The 16,728-nt window shown below is 52.4% G+C and overlaps 8 protein-coding genes across 8 annotated transcripts; 4 read left to right on the top strand and 4 right to left on the bottom strand.

The window, feature by feature from the left end:
• Nucleotides 1–1,425: 1,425 nt before the first annotated feature.
• Nucleotides 1,426–3,471, top strand: CCOS01_09010 (uncharacterized protein; the record flags this gene model as incomplete). Its single annotated transcript, XM_060457170.1, has 1 exon — nt 1,426–3,471. One exon carries the CDS (start codon nt 1,426–1,428, stop codon nt 3,469–3,471), a length of 2,046 nt encoding a protein of 681 aa, XP_060311870.1.
• Nucleotides 3,472–3,860: 389 nt separating this feature from the next.
• CCOS01_09011 (uncharacterized protein) lies at nt 3,861–4,193 on the bottom strand (the record flags this gene model as incomplete). Its single annotated transcript, XM_060457171.1, has 2 exons — nt 3,861–4,004; nt 4,071–4,193. The coding sequence occupies 2 exons, from the start codon at nt 4,191–4,193 to the stop codon at nt 3,861–3,863; spliced, it is 267 nt and encodes an 88-aa protein (XP_060311871.1).
• A 913-nt stretch (nt 4,194–5,106) lies between these two features.
• CCOS01_09012 (uncharacterized protein) lies at nt 5,107–7,521 on the top strand (the record flags this gene model as incomplete). The annotated part of the gene is made up of 7 exons (XM_060457172.1): nt 5,107–5,508; nt 5,575–5,610; nt 5,665–6,312; nt 6,366–6,583; nt 6,634–6,830; nt 6,885–7,270; nt 7,327–7,521. 7 exons carry the CDS (start codon nt 5,107–5,109, stop codon nt 7,519–7,521), a joined length of 2,082 nt encoding a protein of 693 aa, XP_060311872.1.
• Nucleotides 7,522–7,940: 419 nt separating this feature from the next.
• CCOS01_09013 (major facilitator superfamily transporter) lies at nt 7,941–9,704 on the bottom strand (the record flags this gene model as incomplete). The annotated part of the gene is made up of 6 exons (XM_060457173.1): nt 7,941–8,132; nt 8,199–8,587; nt 8,641–8,817; nt 8,874–9,085; nt 9,142–9,353; nt 9,432–9,704. 6 exons carry the CDS (start codon nt 9,702–9,704, stop codon nt 7,941–7,943), a joined length of 1,455 nt encoding a protein of 484 aa, XP_060311873.1.
• A 629-nt stretch (nt 9,705–10,333) lies between these two features.
• Nucleotides 10,334–11,836, bottom strand: CCOS01_09014 (phosphotransferase; the record flags this gene model as incomplete). The annotated part of the gene is made up of 1 exon (XM_060457174.1): nt 10,334–11,836. One exon carries the CDS (start codon nt 11,834–11,836, stop codon nt 10,334–10,336), a length of 1,503 nt encoding a protein of 500 aa, XP_060311874.1.
• Nucleotides 11,837–13,078: 1,242 nt separating this feature from the next.
• CCOS01_09015 (uncharacterized protein) lies at nt 13,079–13,330 on the top strand (the record flags this gene model as incomplete). Its single annotated transcript, XM_060457175.1, has 1 exon — nt 13,079–13,330. The coding sequence occupies one exon, from the start codon at nt 13,079–13,081 to the stop codon at nt 13,328–13,330; it is 252 nt and encodes an 83-aa protein (XP_060311875.1).
• Nucleotides 13,331–13,718: 388 nt separating this feature from the next.
• Nucleotides 13,719–14,372, top strand: CCOS01_09016 (uncharacterized protein; the record flags this gene model as incomplete). Its single annotated transcript, XM_060457176.1, has 2 exons — nt 13,719–14,026; nt 14,090–14,372. The coding sequence occupies 2 exons, from the start codon at nt 13,719–13,721 to the stop codon at nt 14,370–14,372; spliced, it is 591 nt and encodes a 196-aa protein (XP_060311876.1).
• A 187-nt stretch (nt 14,373–14,559) lies between these two features.
• CCOS01_09017 (uncharacterized protein) lies at nt 14,560–16,697 on the bottom strand (the record flags this gene model as incomplete). The annotated part of the gene is made up of 3 exons (XM_060457177.1): nt 14,560–16,197; nt 16,281–16,607; nt 16,668–16,697. 3 exons carry the CDS (start codon nt 16,695–16,697, stop codon nt 14,560–14,562), a joined length of 1,995 nt encoding a protein of 664 aa, XP_060311877.1.
• Between the last annotated feature and the right edge of the window lie 31 nt (nt 16,698–16,728).

Here is a 16,728-nt window from a genome sequence, read left to right on the forward strand (position 1 = left end):
TAGGCAATGCGATTGACCTCTCAGAAGCTCTCCCAAGTCCAAATTTCGTTCTAGAAGAAATCTTACGTTGCTCATGACCCCAAATGACTCTGTCATTCCACTCTGTTTCCCCACAATACCTCCGCAAAGTCATCTCACATCCTCCACAGAAAGTCTATTGGCCCCCATTGACCTCCGTCATGGTTCATGGGAGACTCATCCGAACTCACAAAAAGAGAGGAAAGCTTTGACCGGAAGGGACAAACACCTAGACGAATGGGTATGCGATCTTACGGAGTACGTAAGGCGAAGTTGACAAGGGCACCAATGACAAGAAGTGACACAACTACTGGAGACCTGCGCTTGAAAGAACCAAAAGAAGACCATGTCCCAGCATCTCCAGATCGGGGAAACCCATCATCCTGTGGTTTGCGGGGCACAGCTGGCGATACTCTCGGCCATTAAACCTTGTCCCTCCATCCGCCCCCATGGAATGGTAACAGCGAGCAAAGTGCCGTCGTAATTACCATCTTCCCCACGGCATCATGCGCCAATTCGATGATCTCTGCCCAGCGGCCCTCGCTTGCCACGCTTTTTCTGCCTCTGGTATCCAGCTCCAAGAGAGACACTGCATGCTGCATTACGACGCTGATGCTGCCGCTGCGAGCTTGTCGGACCGCTTAACCACTCGGATGGCGAGTCGATGCAACAAATCGAGACCGGCGGCTATCTCCAAGCGTTGAACCATGCACACGAGCCCCAGTCGCTGATAGTTTTGGGCTTAACACCAAGAGCTTTGCAATAGCTTACATGTAGCTGCGTCTGCGGCCTAGGCCGTTCTGTGACTCTCTTCTTCTCTTCATCAAGAAAAGCACACAATGAGTTTCAGCGAGCAATACCGCGGGCGAACCCCCTCGCCTCCGCAACTCCCGCATTTTCCCTCTGGCTACTTGAAGGCCAATCTGCCACTAAACCCACCAATGCTGGGGTCAGTAGCGTGACCTGATTCCAAAAGTTGCAAATTACCTTAGACCACCGGCATGGCCGCCCCGCGTTTACTCCAGTCTTTCCCCAATTTCTAGGATTGCCTACCTAAATTCTTTCGTTTCCCACGCAAGGCTTGACCGAACCCCCGTGGGGCCAAGACCAGTGGTTGGGTTTCTTTTCGGCCCGTAAAGACAGTCCAAGAAACTCTCTCTGTTAGTTGCTTCTTGATTTTTTTTGCTCTATGTACTCTCGTAACCATCATCGTCATGATCCGTCTCCGCCGAGCCTCAGTAGAACCGCACGCCCAGGGATCATGACTCCTTACCCTTGGTCCGTCTGCGGAGCTGTTTCCTTGGCTCTGCCCTGGCTGACGTCGTATCGAGAGCTCCGAATGACAGCTTCCCCGGTCCAGTCGGATCGTCGTCCTGGCGTGCGCAGCGCGCGCAGCCGATATATAAGATGAACGCCTTGAGGACCTGCGTTCATGAGATTTTGGAGGTCAAGCGGCGCGTCTACCAATACTATCCATCGCAGCACAGCATGTCAGTCCTCAAGGGTGGTGCCGTCTTCACGGCCATCGCCTCCCTCGCCGCCGTCGCGGTCCCGGCTTCATCTGCCAGCGTCCCGACCATCACTCCCGAGTACCTCGCAACCGCTGGCAACAACTCCCTCTTCACCCGCTGGAGGCCTCGCTCTCACTACCTCGCGCCGCACAGCTGGCTCAACGACCCTTGCGGTGCCGTCTACGACCCGGCCACGGAGACATACCACTTGCACTACCAGTTCCACCCCAACCACGTCAACTGGGGAAACATCTCATGGGGCCATGCTGTCTCCAAGGATCTTTTCCACTGGACCGATGTCCGCGACTGGCAAAATGACTCTTCCGTGTCGCTCGCCTCTGGCAAGTACGCTTCCGGCCCTCTCTCGCAGTTCACCGGCACCACGCAGCCCGTCAACATTGAGGGCGCCAGCGATGGCACACTCCTGACTTTCGGCACCGGTATTCACTACCTGCCCACGAACTGGAAGCAGCCGTACATTACCGGCACGGAAGTGCAGGCCATGTACACCTCCTCCGATGGAGGTTCCACCTGGGACGAAGTCGGCACCGTTCTCTCTGGACCTCCCGAGGGCTGGAACGTCACCGGCTGGAGAGATCCCAGCTTCTTCCCCTCTACGGAGCTCGACAGCCTCCTCCAGGTCAGCGAGCCCCACTACTACATGGTCCTCGGCTCCGGTCTCAAGACCGGCGATGTTCCCGCTCAACTTCCCGGCGCCGCCCGCCCCGGTTTCATCGGGCCCCGTATCCCGCTCTACTCCGCGCCCTCCTCCAACCTGACCCAGTGGACTTTCCTCGGCGCTCTTTGGGAGCCTGCCGCGAACTCCTCCCTCGGCGCCCCCGACATCACCGGATCCTACGGCTACAACTTTGAAGTCAGCAGCTTCTTCGACCTCCCCGTCGGCGACTCGGACGAGAAGGCCTGGTTCGTCACCATGGGCGCCGAGGGCGGCAACACAACCCAGCACTGGAAGGAGCAGTGGGCTTTGTGGAACCGCGGAGACGTCGCCCGCCGCGACAACGGCTCCGTCGAGTTCACGCCCATCGCCGGTGCCGCCCTGGACTGGGGTATTTCCTACGCCCAGGCCACCTGGAAGGACACCCGTAACGCCGACCGACGCGTCATGTGGGGATGGGCCAACGACGATATCCTCGGCGACTACGGCTACAACACTTCCAAGCAGATGGGCTACCAGGGTTCTATGAACCTCCCCGTGGAGCTCTACATCAAGGAGACCAAGGGCGTCCAGAACTGCGGCACCCAGCAGGATGGAAGCACCTGCATCGAGAGTTGCAACGGCCACACCGCGCAGACCCTCGGCATGCGCCCCCTCCCCGACGTCCTCGAGCTCCTCCGCGAGGGCGCGCAGACCAACGAGTTCGAGATCGGCCAGCTCACAGACACCACCAAGACTGCCTCCGCTGACCTCGGCACGTCCTACGAGCTGACTGCCACCCTCAGCGACTTCAGCGGCTCCGCGGGTATCATCCTCGCCCAGAGCCCCGACTCCGCCGAGTACACCACCATCAACTTCGACGTCGAGGCCTCAGAGATCAGCGTCATCCGCACCCACAGCAGTCTGCTGCCCAACTTTAACAACGCCACCTTTGTCGGCCACTTTGAGCCCTACCAGATCCACGAGAAGGGCGCCAACGCGACCGTCACGGAGGAGCTCAACTTCCACGTCGTGCTCGACAACTCTCTGCTCGAGATCTGGGTCAACGAGCGCTTCGCGCTAACGGCGCGCATTTACCCCTCGCGCAACGACAGCACGGGCTTGACCTTCTTCGCTGCCGAGGGCGGCAAGGCTACCTGGAAGGACGTCAAGGTCTGGACTGGCCTTGCGCAGGCGTGGCCTGAGAGGCCGGAGGATTCCAGCGTTCCTTTGGTCTGGGATACCGCTGAGCAGACGAACAACTACACTTGGTGGGCCGGATACTAGGTGGAATATTAGTCCATAGACCTAGAAGTGATGAACACTAGATGATGATTTTACGCATGATTACAGTATAGAGTAATACCTATTACCACAAGTAAAAGTTTTGATATAACACTCACGATTCCTTGCCTCTCACTGCCTGCATTATGAGATCAGTGATATGTTCATGAATAGTCTTCCGGTGATAGAGAGCCTTATGCTCATCTGAACGCAGGATTTCGGTAGCTCAATGGCCATACAGCTCAATCTCAGCTGTCTTTAGCTCACAACGCACAATTTGAGCCATCTCGGACGCAAAACTATTAGCAGACGATTGTCACCGACATCAAAAAGGCGAAAATGAAAGGGACGAGACTCGAACTCGCGCGGGTTGCCCCACCAGGAAACAGATGTTAAGCTGACCTTAACCTGGCGCCATAACCAACTCGGCCACCCTTCCGATGGTGATCCTTGAATATCCGTGGATCGGTGTGGTTGAGGTCGGGGGCGCGGGTGAGGGAAGATAAAGCCCTAGAGTGGAGCATCGTGAGATTTTTCTTCAGGTGAAAACTTTCCGGAGCGGAGTCCGGCTTCGTGGGATGTGGGGATGACGCCGTTGCCACTAAGCTGGGACCCGATTCACGGAAGGACGGCAGTGGCTTTGGGGCTACGGGTATCGCGAGAAAACGAAACTGAAGATTTTCATCGTAGTTCGTAGGCCCAGTCCAGCCTAGATCAGCTAGCATGAGCAGGTGCTTAGCTGAGCGCAAGATCTGGTCACACTGTAGATATTCGGGTCTGTGCTAGTCGACGTGAGACTTGACATTAGAATCGCTCATTAAATCCAGATCAGCCAAGTTAAGTGGAGCGAGAGTCACTCATCAGCAGAGAAGCTCCAAGTCCAAGTAAGAAGTAAGTGAGAGTCCAATGATTATGATGGGCCTCTTGCTCAATCAAAGCAATAAAGTCAAGGCAATTCCTTTGTCATCGCCATAATGCTCAAGCTTCAATGATCTCGGGTTCAGGCCATGTTGAATGGTGTTCCTGAGCAGAGTAATCTACACTGAAGACGAAAGTGAGTAAAGAGCACGTTGGCTAAGCCAATGATCGCGACCCATCGAGTCAAGGATCGAATGGTCCGGATCGCCCTCCCTCCCTTCGCCTACACGAAAAATGTGGCTACACGAGCTCGGAGCTGTCAAAACGGCAGGCCAAGCAGAAGATGCCACCCAATCATCCGGTAAACAGGTGTCATTGCTTCCCGTCTTGCTGCACATCTAAGCACTCTAAGTCGGCTCATCCATGGATTTGTTCACCCATGTGGAGATCTTCCGTGTGCACTGGTGGCTAACGATCGCGATCATCGCCTTGGAGCACCCAATTTGGTGCTGCGCGGCCCGTGACGTCATGCATACCTACCCAAATACGGTAAGTACCTAGCTCGAGCAGATACGCGCTTGACGTCGGCGGCGGCTGCATTCCAGCTGTTTGCTCGTGCATGATTTCTTCCCAAATCATGATTTTCAGCTGTCTCAGCTTCGTAGCCCCATACGAGCCGATGAACCTCGAGACGACTTCAAAGATTGGAGGTCCCCCGCATCGCCGTCGAACGTCTATCCCATCGCTTCTTTCCGCCTACGAACAGGAACGACAGCAACCATGTTCAAGGGTAAACCTAGCGACATGGACGAGATGGATTCACACGCACCGCCTCCACCTCCGCCAACCACAGCACCTCCGCCTCCGCCTGTAGCTTCAGAACCCGGTGTAGACACCCCGGCGAGCCAATCTAGCTATGGATACTCCAGCCAGTCGACAATGGGACAGGAGCCCGAGATAGTAGAAGCACATGAGGAGGAGAGACCAACAGACAGCCATCACCTGGCAGACATGGCTGCCAAGGAGAAGCCGATCGAGGAGAAGGGGCACGCCGAGCTTGACCACGATCATGTTGAAGTGAAGAACTTGGGATGGAACAACCCGCCCAGCAAGGTTGCGCAGCCCATGGTTGGCGGTCTGAGCAACGAGGATCTCTGGATATTGGTTCGACGATTTGACAAGGTAGAGCGAGCCGAACGAACTCTATGCTGAATTATGCCATCCGAAGGGATACTGATACTTTTCTAGCAAATCTTCCATGTCAAGTCGATTCCCGAGCCACCGGTGAGCTTGCCATTCCAACTTGCCGCGTATCAGCAGCTAAATATAGATGGGCAGCTTGCAAACCTGGACATGAACATCGCCGACGAGGAGGAGTTCTCGCCTGATAAACTCCGCGCCCATGTCGAGCGCTTGTACATGACTGTTGTTGTTGGCTTATTCTCTTTCTGGAAGCATATTGTCCGTCTTCGTTCATGGCGCGAGTACAAGCGCACCTCACTTTTCCTCGCAGTCTACTCCATCGCCTGGATCTTCGATTACGTCGTCCCCGTCTTCGCCAGCTTCCTCATCGTACTCATCCTCGTCCCGCAATCGCGAGACTTTTGTTTCCCTCCCGCCCCCGCTTCCCTCATCGACAGCAAGACCGGCGGTGTCAAGAAACCCGCATCCGGCGTCCTCGCGTCCGATGACTCGATTACCGGCGCACCCGAGAAGCACGCAGGAGAGGCTGTGGAACAGGAGGCGTCGAGCTTCGTGAACAGCATCTCATCGCTGATCATCAGCACGGCGGCGGGAAAACATCCTCAAGGCGATCCCCACGACGACTCTTCTGTCCCCGACCCTACTAACATGACCCAAGATGTCGTCAATGCCAAGGATAAGACGGACGGCAAGGAACCCACTTCCCACCACGACAAGACCAAGAAGCCTGTTCACGAGTCCGTTTGGGTCAAGGCTAGGCCTGTGATGCATGGCATCGCCGACGTGAGTACTCCGACCCGTAAGCTACTTATTCATGTAACTAACAGAATGCACAGTTCGTCGATACCTGGGAGCGTTTCGGAAACGCCCTGAGCCCAACTCCACCATTCCCTCAGCAGAGACCCCGTCTTGTCCTTGCTAGCGTTATCTTGCCACTGCTACTCGTCTCTTTGTTTACAACCTCGTACATGGTGGTCAAAGGCACCGGGTTTGTGGTTGGATTCACCATCTTTGGAGACCCCATCATCCAAAGAGGCCTGGTGTTTATCAACCGGTCAGTTTTTCTTTCAACGTTGATTACTCGCGTGTCTAAAGTATGTCCAGCACCTACCCTCAATGGCAGAAGTATGTTGAATTGCGAAACACCATTCTCAAGGGCATTCCCACCAATGCCCAAGTCACCATCACACTCCTACGTATCGGCGAGCGGAACAAAGCCCCGCTTCCACCTCCGCCAAAGTCCGATGTACCGCCACCTGATGAACCTCATGCAACCGCTGGCCAGGACCTGGAGCATCTCGGTGAGTAACCTATGATTTCGAAATATTGCTAAGCACTGGCTCATAACTCACTAGGCGTAGATCAAGCAGAAATAGACGAAGCCATTCAGCCCGACGAGGCAGCTTTGGCGCCAGCTGAATCGGAAACGGCAGAGCACAAGCAGAAGAAGGGCCATCGTATCATAAACTTCATCAAGAGCACCGCCAAGGGCGGCATCAACACCACTCTCGCTGCGGACAAGGTAAAAGCCAAGGTCGGCGCTAAACACGCAAAGGACAGGCTGGGCGTCGTCAAGAAGACGCCTGATCCCGAGAAGGGTCCCGTCCGCTTCCCCGCGCGCTGGAAGGGCAAGAGGGGGCATGCTTATATCACGACTACAGCCACGACCCCCGCGCTCAGTTGGACGACGGAGTCAGATGACTTGAGTCCGACGTGGACTGTCACAATTGGTGACATTGAGGTGAGAACTTTCGGCACTGTTTCTCCTGATACCATGACTAATGTGTATTCCGCTAGCAAATTCGCAAGGTTGGCGGGCTTGGTTGGAAGTCCAAGATCTTTGTCGGCTGGGCTACCGATCGTGAGATTGCAGACGGCCTGATTGTGACGGATAGCATGGGCAAGGAGTACCATCTTACTGCTATCATTTCGAGAGATGAACTCTTTAATCGTCTCGTGGCCTTAGGTTCGCAGATGTGGGAGGCCTGGTAATGAGGTTATGACATTTATGAGAAGGGAAAAGGACTGTAACACATACACGGCGTTCCAGAGAGATTGAATTATGCGGGTGGGGTACAGTATACGATTTTCATTAGCTGTACAGCAAACGGATGAATCATAGCAGTCACGAGTCATCAATACGAACTCTTGGGAAATACGAGTCTACTCGTTGGCCTTCGGGAAACCACCAAAATGATTCGGTTTTTCTGTCTTGTCTTAGAACTGACAGGAACAGCAGGTGGCTCCGAATTCCTACAAAAATGAACAATATCTATGTGACTGCTTATCCAGGCCTCATACTGTGATTCAGGGCCTTGCCTGACCTGCCTCGCTCTGCAACATTTAGCTAATGAAATCTTGACATGACTGTATCGTGTGAACACCTCCCTCCATCCTCTCTCTGTCTACTTCTAATCCCTCGAGCTTCCCGCGTGCTCATCGCGGACACTGCCCACTTTACCAAGTTTCCTCCCTCGCCTCTCAAGATAGGCGATTAACAAAATCACCGGCACAGTCAACGCGCCCGTCACCAGACTAGCAATGTATCCTTTCCGATAATTCGGTGCATCCGTCACGGGGTAAAAGATCAGAGGCCACCACGTCTACGTTTCATCAGTCAGTGCCAATCAAATGCGATTGGGGGGAATAAAAATAGGAGGTCCACTCACCACAAACGCAAAATCAAACGAATTCATGAACCCCGTCGTGATAGCCCTCAGCTGCAGATCGTGCGCCGTCAGGTCCGCCATCCACGAGTACCACAGCGCCTGCGGCGCATATGTTGTACCCATGAGATAAAACGCGAAGAAGTACCCTGCGTCCGGCGGGTCCGAGATTAAGATTGCGCTGCTGACGATGAACGTGAACCCGATGCAGAGCGAGGCCTGCCAGCGCGAGCGAAGCTTATCGGAGACGGCGCAGTAGATGAAGGTCGCGACGATGCCCGTGGCGTAGGTCGCGGTCGGGTAGTTGTTTTGCTGGATTACGGAGTAGCCCCGGGATGCCATCCAAAGGGGTATGACGTTGTTGCCTATTGCTTGGACGCTGAGGGAGTAGACTATGTTCGCACGTCAGTAACATTCCAAAGGCTAAACGGTTGTGAAGACTCACGCATGAAGACGGTTGGGAGAAGCCAGAACTGCCAGCTGAGTAGGACACGTTGGAATACACTCTTGTCCCATGCTTTTGTCTGTGTTCTGCCGAGGCGGGTGACGGCGAGATCCCTCTCTTCCGGGGTCAAGAATCTCGCTGCGCGATGCTCTGGTAGATCTGGGATAGCGAACCAGCCTTTCAACATGTCAGCTATCAGCCAAATCATGCCATGAGCACATGTAGGAACCCACCAAAGACGGCAAAGGGGATGGTGATGCACGAAACCACTATGAAAATAAGTCGCCAGGGCTCAATCGGGCCGTTAGAAAGAGACGCCAGAAGTCCCGCCTGGATCCAGCCTCCTGCCATGTTGCCGAGGTTGCCAAAGGCGCAGAAGACTGCTGCACGGGTGGCTAGCTCGGATTGCTTGTACCATGATCCGTAGATGAAGTGCGCGCCGACACTGAGCAGTATTGTTAGAAAAAGAAGTAGGTCGTTGAGGCGCATGGGAAAACTTACTATGCGATGGCTGAAAAAGCGCCCTCGAAGCCGTTGAGGACGAAAACTTGGTAGACGTGTGTTGCTCTAAATGTGACGAGGGTGAGGACGCTCCAGACTGTGTTCGCTGCGACGAAGACGTAGCGGGGTTTTACGATGGTCAAGAGTGAGGTTGAGGGAATTTGAAATACGGCGTAGGTGACTAGGTAGATGGTGTGCATGTAGTTGAAGTCCTAGAGTCGGGTCAGTAATTCTATCTTGCATACAAGCTTTTGGAAGTTCCTCTTGTTGAAGTATCTGGCGTCGCTCACCTTTCCTTGGAAATTCAGGTCCTCCTTCATGCCGCTGATATACGCTGTATTGTAGCTCGCGCGGTTGACGCCGAACAAGAACCACACGACAGAAAAGTAAATGAGCACGGTGAAATCAAGCTTGATAAGCAGCGATCGCTCAACCGACGGCGGGCCCCAGAGGGCTTCCTTGATCTTTGACACCATCTCAGACACGGGCTGCTCACGTTTTCGATATGAGAGTGTCGAGCCGGGAAGCAGCGGCGCCGCCTCCTCAGAGGTTGCACCCGGCATTTTGTTTGTTATTTGAAGCGAGCCCGCACGCCAGCCCGTGTACTACCGTCCAGGGTGCCACTGGGGTTCAGCGATGTCGTCTTGAAGGGTTGGACATTTCGCCATCCCCAAATATCCCATGGGGAGATAAAGAAGGGAAGGTCGTTGGGCTTAACCGAGGTTCGGCCGATGCCTCTAACTGCAACCATGAAGGGTTGATCCTGTCATCAGAGTTACACCCGTTCGGTACTAAGGCTTACAAAGGTTCTCTGGATCAGATGCTGAACCCCGCCTAACCCCACTACCCGCGGATTGCGCGATCTTGTCCGTTTTGATGGACATCTGAATGGGATAAGAGATAAGACCGTCAGCTTAAACAACCCCCGACTTCTTCATGCAACTGGTGGCGAGATAAGGTACTTCTTGGAAGATCTTCAAATGGTCACTTTGTTTCATACATATTGTCGGTACTTTATTCAGACTTGATATCGGCATATCTGCTTCTCGGTCGATAATTGAAAAAAAGAATGTAGAAAGGGATCATCTAATTGCTATGCGTGTCAATTACTCCAAGACAAAGACTATACTGCTCAGACCCGACTGAATGAGCAACTTAACACGGATTTCCTACCATGTATTCAAGCAAGGGTCTAGTCAAACAAAAAAGACGATAAACGTTGTCTTGCCTCTGCGTCTTCCCATTCCACCAATATCCGTTCCTTGGACTCCTCAATTTTGATTTGCACCATGGTGTCCATAGCAGCTTGCTCTTCCGAGCTGAGAAGGTGGATTCTAGTCTTCCAAAGCTCGCTTTTGGGAATATTGCCATTCTGGTCACGTTGGCCAAAGAACTTTTCATCTAGATATTTCCAGTAAATCGCATCGAATGCCCAGCTCTTCCTCGCGGCATAGTTTAGCCAGAAACGCCCCGTGGCCCAGCTGTCTCGCATATAAGCTGAGAGAGGGAACGGCAGACCTGAGTTCCCCGCCTCCTTCTCTGCGTCTTCCAAGGCTGACAGCCATGTCGGGAGACGTCTCTCGTAATCAGTGGCCCAATCGTCAACACCCTTTTCCCTGGATTCGGGTACATCGAGCAGCAGCCACCAGGGTGAATCCAACGTGAACTGGGTTGGCGCGACGTACGAAAATTCCCAGTCGATAGTCCCAAGAACGTTGCCATTGTCATCGATGACAATATTATCCGGCCTAAAGTCGTCACACCACAAACGGAAAGAGCCCGAATTATCAGGCATCGGCATGGTAGCACGCGTGTGCTTAGCCAGGGCTGACCAATCGTCCTGAGCAAAGCCAAAGCTCGATAATCGGCCTTGCTTGGCTAATCTGCGGAAAAGTTGGCGTGCGACGTATTTGGTCCTGCAGTCATCTTCCGAGGATATCATGTCGTTGTGCTGAAAGAGGAGCGTTGCCATTTGCATCTCGGCCAGTTCCACGTACCACTCATCGGCCGTCTGGTACGTTTTGTCTTTCGCCGGTAACACCGACTTTGGTATGTTGGAAAGTTTGACCATATTACTCATGTTAAAGGTAATGGGCCGTCCTGCCACGCAAATAGATCCTGGGCTGGTCTCGACAAGAGCCCCAATACGCGAGAACGTAGGTCGTGTAAGCTGCAGCACGCATTGTGCAATCTTGTAATAGCGGTCCTTGAGTTTGGTTTCGGGAATATCAGGGTCCAATAAGAGTCTACCAGAATCCGGCGGTGACAGGCCGTGCCCCAAGGTTTTCCTTGACCCCATGTCTTGAATAACGAGGAACGGGCCGAGGCCAGAAACAGAATCGACACCATACTGGTAAACCTTGGGAACTATGAGCTGAGTGAATTGGGCAAGGTATCTCGCTGTTGCGGCTTCGCTAAGCATCGTTTCTTCATGTAGAATTCCTTGACTGAGACAAGGCAATCGCATCAAGACGTTTGCGGGAGGAGTTTCGCCGTCTAGTCGAAAGGGATAGAGGACGTGGAATCCACCGAGAATTACCGCGCCGATGACCTTTCCGGGCGAACCCATCACGGTCTCGGCAAAGGCCTCGATCTTTCGAGTGTGTGATCTCAAAGAGATTTGCTTAACATTTTCGTCCCAGAGTTCATCGGTCTGGTCCCATTTCAGGTTGTCAGAGTCCTGCCTAGCTATCATTGCGCTGGAAAATGATGAGAGGGAAGATGGAATGCAAACGTGGAGGGGCTGGAACCACCAACCAACATCGTGTGGTGTTTAAGGCCATGAGTGCCTAAGGCTGCAAAGGTCGTTGGGCAGCTGAAGGCGGTGGAAGTTAGTGTGGGGGTTGGTGAGTGTCTTGGCCATAACAGGCTTAAGGAGGCGTAGCAGTTGACGTCCAACGGTAAACCCATTGACAAAACCTTCAGGGCCCAAACAAAGACATCCAGTTCGCCCAGTCTTCGGTGAGTCTTGCAAAACCCAAGAGGGTCATGCATTGTGGAGCTACGATAACACATCAAGCATTCTCTGGTCAAAGCCATTGAATTCGACGTTGGGGGCAGGCGCCGAATCGCGCAGAAGTCTTTGATCAATGTCGCTCGGTCCACTAACATCCATATTTCACTTACCCAGGACAATCCCGACTTGGCAGGGCGCCTTTGGCAGACGATATCAGTTTACTAAGACTTACCTCCACAGACCGAACAACGTAAAAGATTTAACAAAGTAACTGTGTCGTGGAGTTAAGTACTTGACAGGACTCAAGGGCTTAGTCTGAGGCGACTGAGTAGGGGGAAAGGCAGTCAGCAACTTGATCCTGTGGATACTAGCAGGGCCTGAAGCCTGGCGGTGATGCCTAGTGATACTATCTTGAAGAACAAATTCTTGGCATTCGCTTCGAACGGTTAGAGGTGTAACAACCTCAATGTTCGGAATAAAGGTGGGAATCTGGGGGACTATCCCGGCAAAGAGAAACGGAGCATGAGTTTTGGTAAGCATATGGGTGAAGACTGAACAATTTGATGCTGAGAATAAGGCGCTTGCTCGGCGGTAGACTGGGCGAGAAGTTCAGGAGCAAGATCGTAAGCGATTGATGTCTTCTTACAGCAAGAAGATCGAACAGTTGGATAAAGGGAACATTGAACTATTTATGAAATAGAGAAACCTTTGCAATTAAGTGTTTGAGTCCAGAACACATTCAGTCACTCACTTAAGCAAACAAGCCATTACGACACTTCACAAATCAAGCAGAATACCTGGCATTACATCCCACCTGGTGGCATATCCGTTTCTCCCGTTGCATATTCCGAATAACAACAGTAACATGCATGTAACTCTCCTTTGACTAGCCACATATATTGACTGACGCCATTGAATATCAGGTCTGATACAGTCAGATTCCATAATAACGCAGAGCGTGCGGAAGCGCTCTACGAGCAAATGTTCGAAGAGGGTAACCTCGGTCATGAGAGAGGCAAAGCAAACGAGAAGGAAAAGAAGGAAAAAAGGGAGGAAGAGAAAAAGGGAAAAAATGAAGCTATCATGGACATGACGGGGCAAGCAGCTCAGGAAAGGCGCCCGGATCCCAATGAGCAAATCATGAGAGATACTGGGAAGGCGAGCCGAGAAAGGCGTGGAATGAAAGATGGCGAGAAGAAGGACGAGAAGAAGGACGAGAAGAAAGCGGCATAGCTTACAACCGAATCCCATCATTCGACGTCGTAACATACTTTAGAAAGGTCTTGGATATTCGTCCGCAAGTTTATAGGCTCATGTCAATTCAACATTGTCTCAGTAATCGAAGAAGCACCAGTACCCAAGCTTGAAACTGGTAATTTAGAATACATGCAAGGGTACCTCATTGCGCCGCCTATAGATCAAATGACTGCTTCGGTTCAAGCAGGCAGTCGTCTCAGAGTACGTAGGCCGCGTTGGTCTAGGCAACAGCCAACGCTGCCGTGTATTTAAGTACTTAAGCACGGCCATTTCAACTTTCTATCCAAAGGGACTTTGTGCATCTCCCCATAACCATTACATGTAGCATTTGAAAACCTGAGATTGGCAGTGTACACCTTTCGTAATGGCCCTTGAACTTTTCATCCCATCCTGCGTCAGATCTCCTCCTGGGCATCTGAATTTACCGGATATTGAGCGGCCGCTCAGAATAAGCATCGAAGGTCCGCGACAATCGATCAAAAAGCTATTCTCGTCTGCTGTATGGGATACTCGCAACTTTGACGGGAAGTTTCCTCAGGAAGCTGGTCCAGCACTCGCAGCGCTGACATTTCGGCACGTTTATGGGGTGAGCGTCCGTTCTCATGTCCTTGGTGACATAGTCGTACGAGACGAGTACATTGGGTGGATTACAGGGGATGAAATACCTGTGGAGTAAGTTCCGGTCCAGTACTGACTGAAAGTACTGCAGCTAACGGCGTGCCTCTTTCTGGATAGCGACTCTGACTACTATGGTGTGACGTTTGATCATCTTGTTCCTGTGGACGACGCCGACCCGGAAGTACTACAAATCAACATCATCGAGGTGGAGTCTGATGAAGGAAAGACCGCCAACGAATACTTGAGATTTCCGGTCGATGCACTGGAATATACAGGAAAGAAGGTATTGGCCGTTTCCAGATATTGTCAGAAACGAAAGGGCACTACAGATCGCGCAAGGGTCAATAACGGTGTTTTGCACAGGGATGGGCATCCCAACCCGTGGATGCAAAGCAAGTAAAGCAGTGGTAGGCCAATGTCGTGACCGTCAATAGTTGCATGCTTGAAGGGCGGCGTAGTTTCTCCTCATGAATGGTATACGCCTTTCCTCAACAGTCATACCTGTATGACAGCCTCTGAGGTATGAATCATCTCCAGTCTATATCTAAATAGAATCTTGGCACTAGTAAGTTCAACGTATCTTTATCTCAGTGCTCACAGAAACTCCACTCTACATCTCTCAGCTCGTCATTAACAGTCTTTGACAAAACTGTTCTTTCCTTCATGAGCTCTTCGCGCATCTTCTTTGCTTCGTCCATTTCAATCAGAGCGCTCATGGTCTCAACCATGTCGTTCGCTCCATGAACCTGGTCTTTACCCTCGAACCAATGCTTCTGTTGAGGAGGCACATTCGCCGTCGAAATCACGGGAACAGCAGGATCGACCAAGAACAGAGCCACAATCTTCCTATACCCAGGCTTCGTCGGATCCTCCAACCTGAAAGGCCGCACCCTATGCTGGCTCAAGTTCGAGAAGAAGAGCGTCCTTCCCGGCCGCGTCAGCACGCTGCCCACCTCTTGCAGGGTATCAGAGCTACTACGGATAGCAAAGACCTTTTCGATGGACTTGTGATCGTACTGCTGGTAGTTGAGACGCTGATCCAGCTTCTCCCTGTTCCCTGGAGCGCGGAAAGCGAGCAGGGACTCGGTGATGTTAGCGCTATCGTAGTAGAAGAGCGCTGTGGCGCAGATGTGCTCGTTGAGTTGACCTTCGATATGCCATGAGCCGCCGTCGTAGGTTGGCTTCTCGGGCGTAAGGTGAATGTTGGCGAGCTTGACGATGACTTGGATGCGGGGTGCGTTGTTGAAGAATCCGGCTTGTTTAATGTTCTTGGGCGACAGCCTGAAGTACGAAGAGGGCTCTCGGACTTGCTCGTCTTCACTGTCGCTGTCATCGTCGTCGTCGTCATAGTCGTAATCATAATCTTCCTCATCGTCGCTTTCATCACAGTCTTCATCGTCGTGCTCATCATCCTCAGAGGCCGCATCGTCGCTCTTCAGTCGCTTGCTTTCGTGGGCGTCTCCGCGTTGTCTGCCTATCTTCTCTCCAATAGCAGCTGTGGGCTGGACCAAGTCGTCAACCTCCAGGCGATGGCATTCTGGCATATCCATGGGAACATCATTTTCGTTTCCGTCTAACTGGTTCCCCTGCTCAGGGACAGCATCGGGTATCGCAACACGCTTTCCAACCTTTCGAGCCCTGAGACGCTGCACCGGGAACTTTCTCACCCAGCGATAGATGATGTCCCAGGCTGGCAAAGACTTCTGTATCAGCTCTTCGATTAAGGGGTACAGATCAGAATGTTCCCTTGGGTGCAAGTTATTGACATAACTCTCGATGGTGGTTCGGCCGTCTTCGTTGATAGCGACGTCAGATGGTAGCCACTGAAACTTCGTGGATACTAGCTCAATAGGTGCGCCTTGCCAGTCGAAAGTTCTACCTTCACCAACGTCAGACTCGTCGGGTTTCGGTATGAGGAATCCAGGTCCGCCAATTTCGAGGCAGTTGTCTAATGTGATACGTTGATGCATGATACGTGAGCGGCCGTACAAGAGTGGGAAGAGTGACGGGTGCACCAAGTCGAGAACTTTACCGTCACTTCCCGGATGCCAATCCTTTGCGACGTCGGGAATGTCTTCGAGAGATTTGACGGCGACTTTGAGGCGATCAACCAGGGAGCTGGGTAGCAGCTTGTCTGACTTGATGACACAAGTAGAGTAATCCAGGGCAGGAATGAGGCCCGTTTCCTCGTACAACGCTGCCTTTTTTCGAAGTTCTTGCATGCACTTGGAATCTCAATCTCAGCTCAATCAATGCAATTGCTTCTTCGTGGCCATGTGAAGGTTAGATGAACTGGACTGAAACTTACCGCTTCAGCCATGTTCTTCGTGAAGTCACCATGGCTTCTGTATGCCGCCCAGTCCAAAGTCTGCACTTCCTTCTTCCACTTGGCGGAAATCACTGGATCTCGAACTTTGCGCCACCATTCAGGCTTGTTCGTAATATCTTCCATGAACTTAAGCATGCATACTTCTCGAATTAACAGAGTACTAGCTTTCCAACTCTTGTTGGTGTCCTCCATGAGCACTGGGAATCTGTCTCGCTTGTCTGGCAGGTAGTTCAGCGGCAGGCCATAGCCAGGAAGCCGGATCGTCCCGGATGCATGGGCAATAGACTGAGGTCGAAGTCCATGGTTCTGGTGTTCAGACGTTAGTTACTGTTCCGTGATATGGAAAAACACCGGCTGGGTGCGTACGCTGAATTGGTCGAATTGTAGTTCGGTCATTTTGAATAATCTAGTAAAAAAATCAAAGCTT

Source organism: Colletotrichum costaricense (assembly GCF_030867565.1).
Source record: "Colletotrichum costaricense strain IMI 309622 chromosome Unknown Scaffold_9.1, whole genome shotgun sequence".
Classification (NCBI taxonomy): Eukaryota; Fungi; Ascomycota; class Sordariomycetes; order Glomerellales; family Glomerellaceae; genus Colletotrichum; species Colletotrichum costaricense.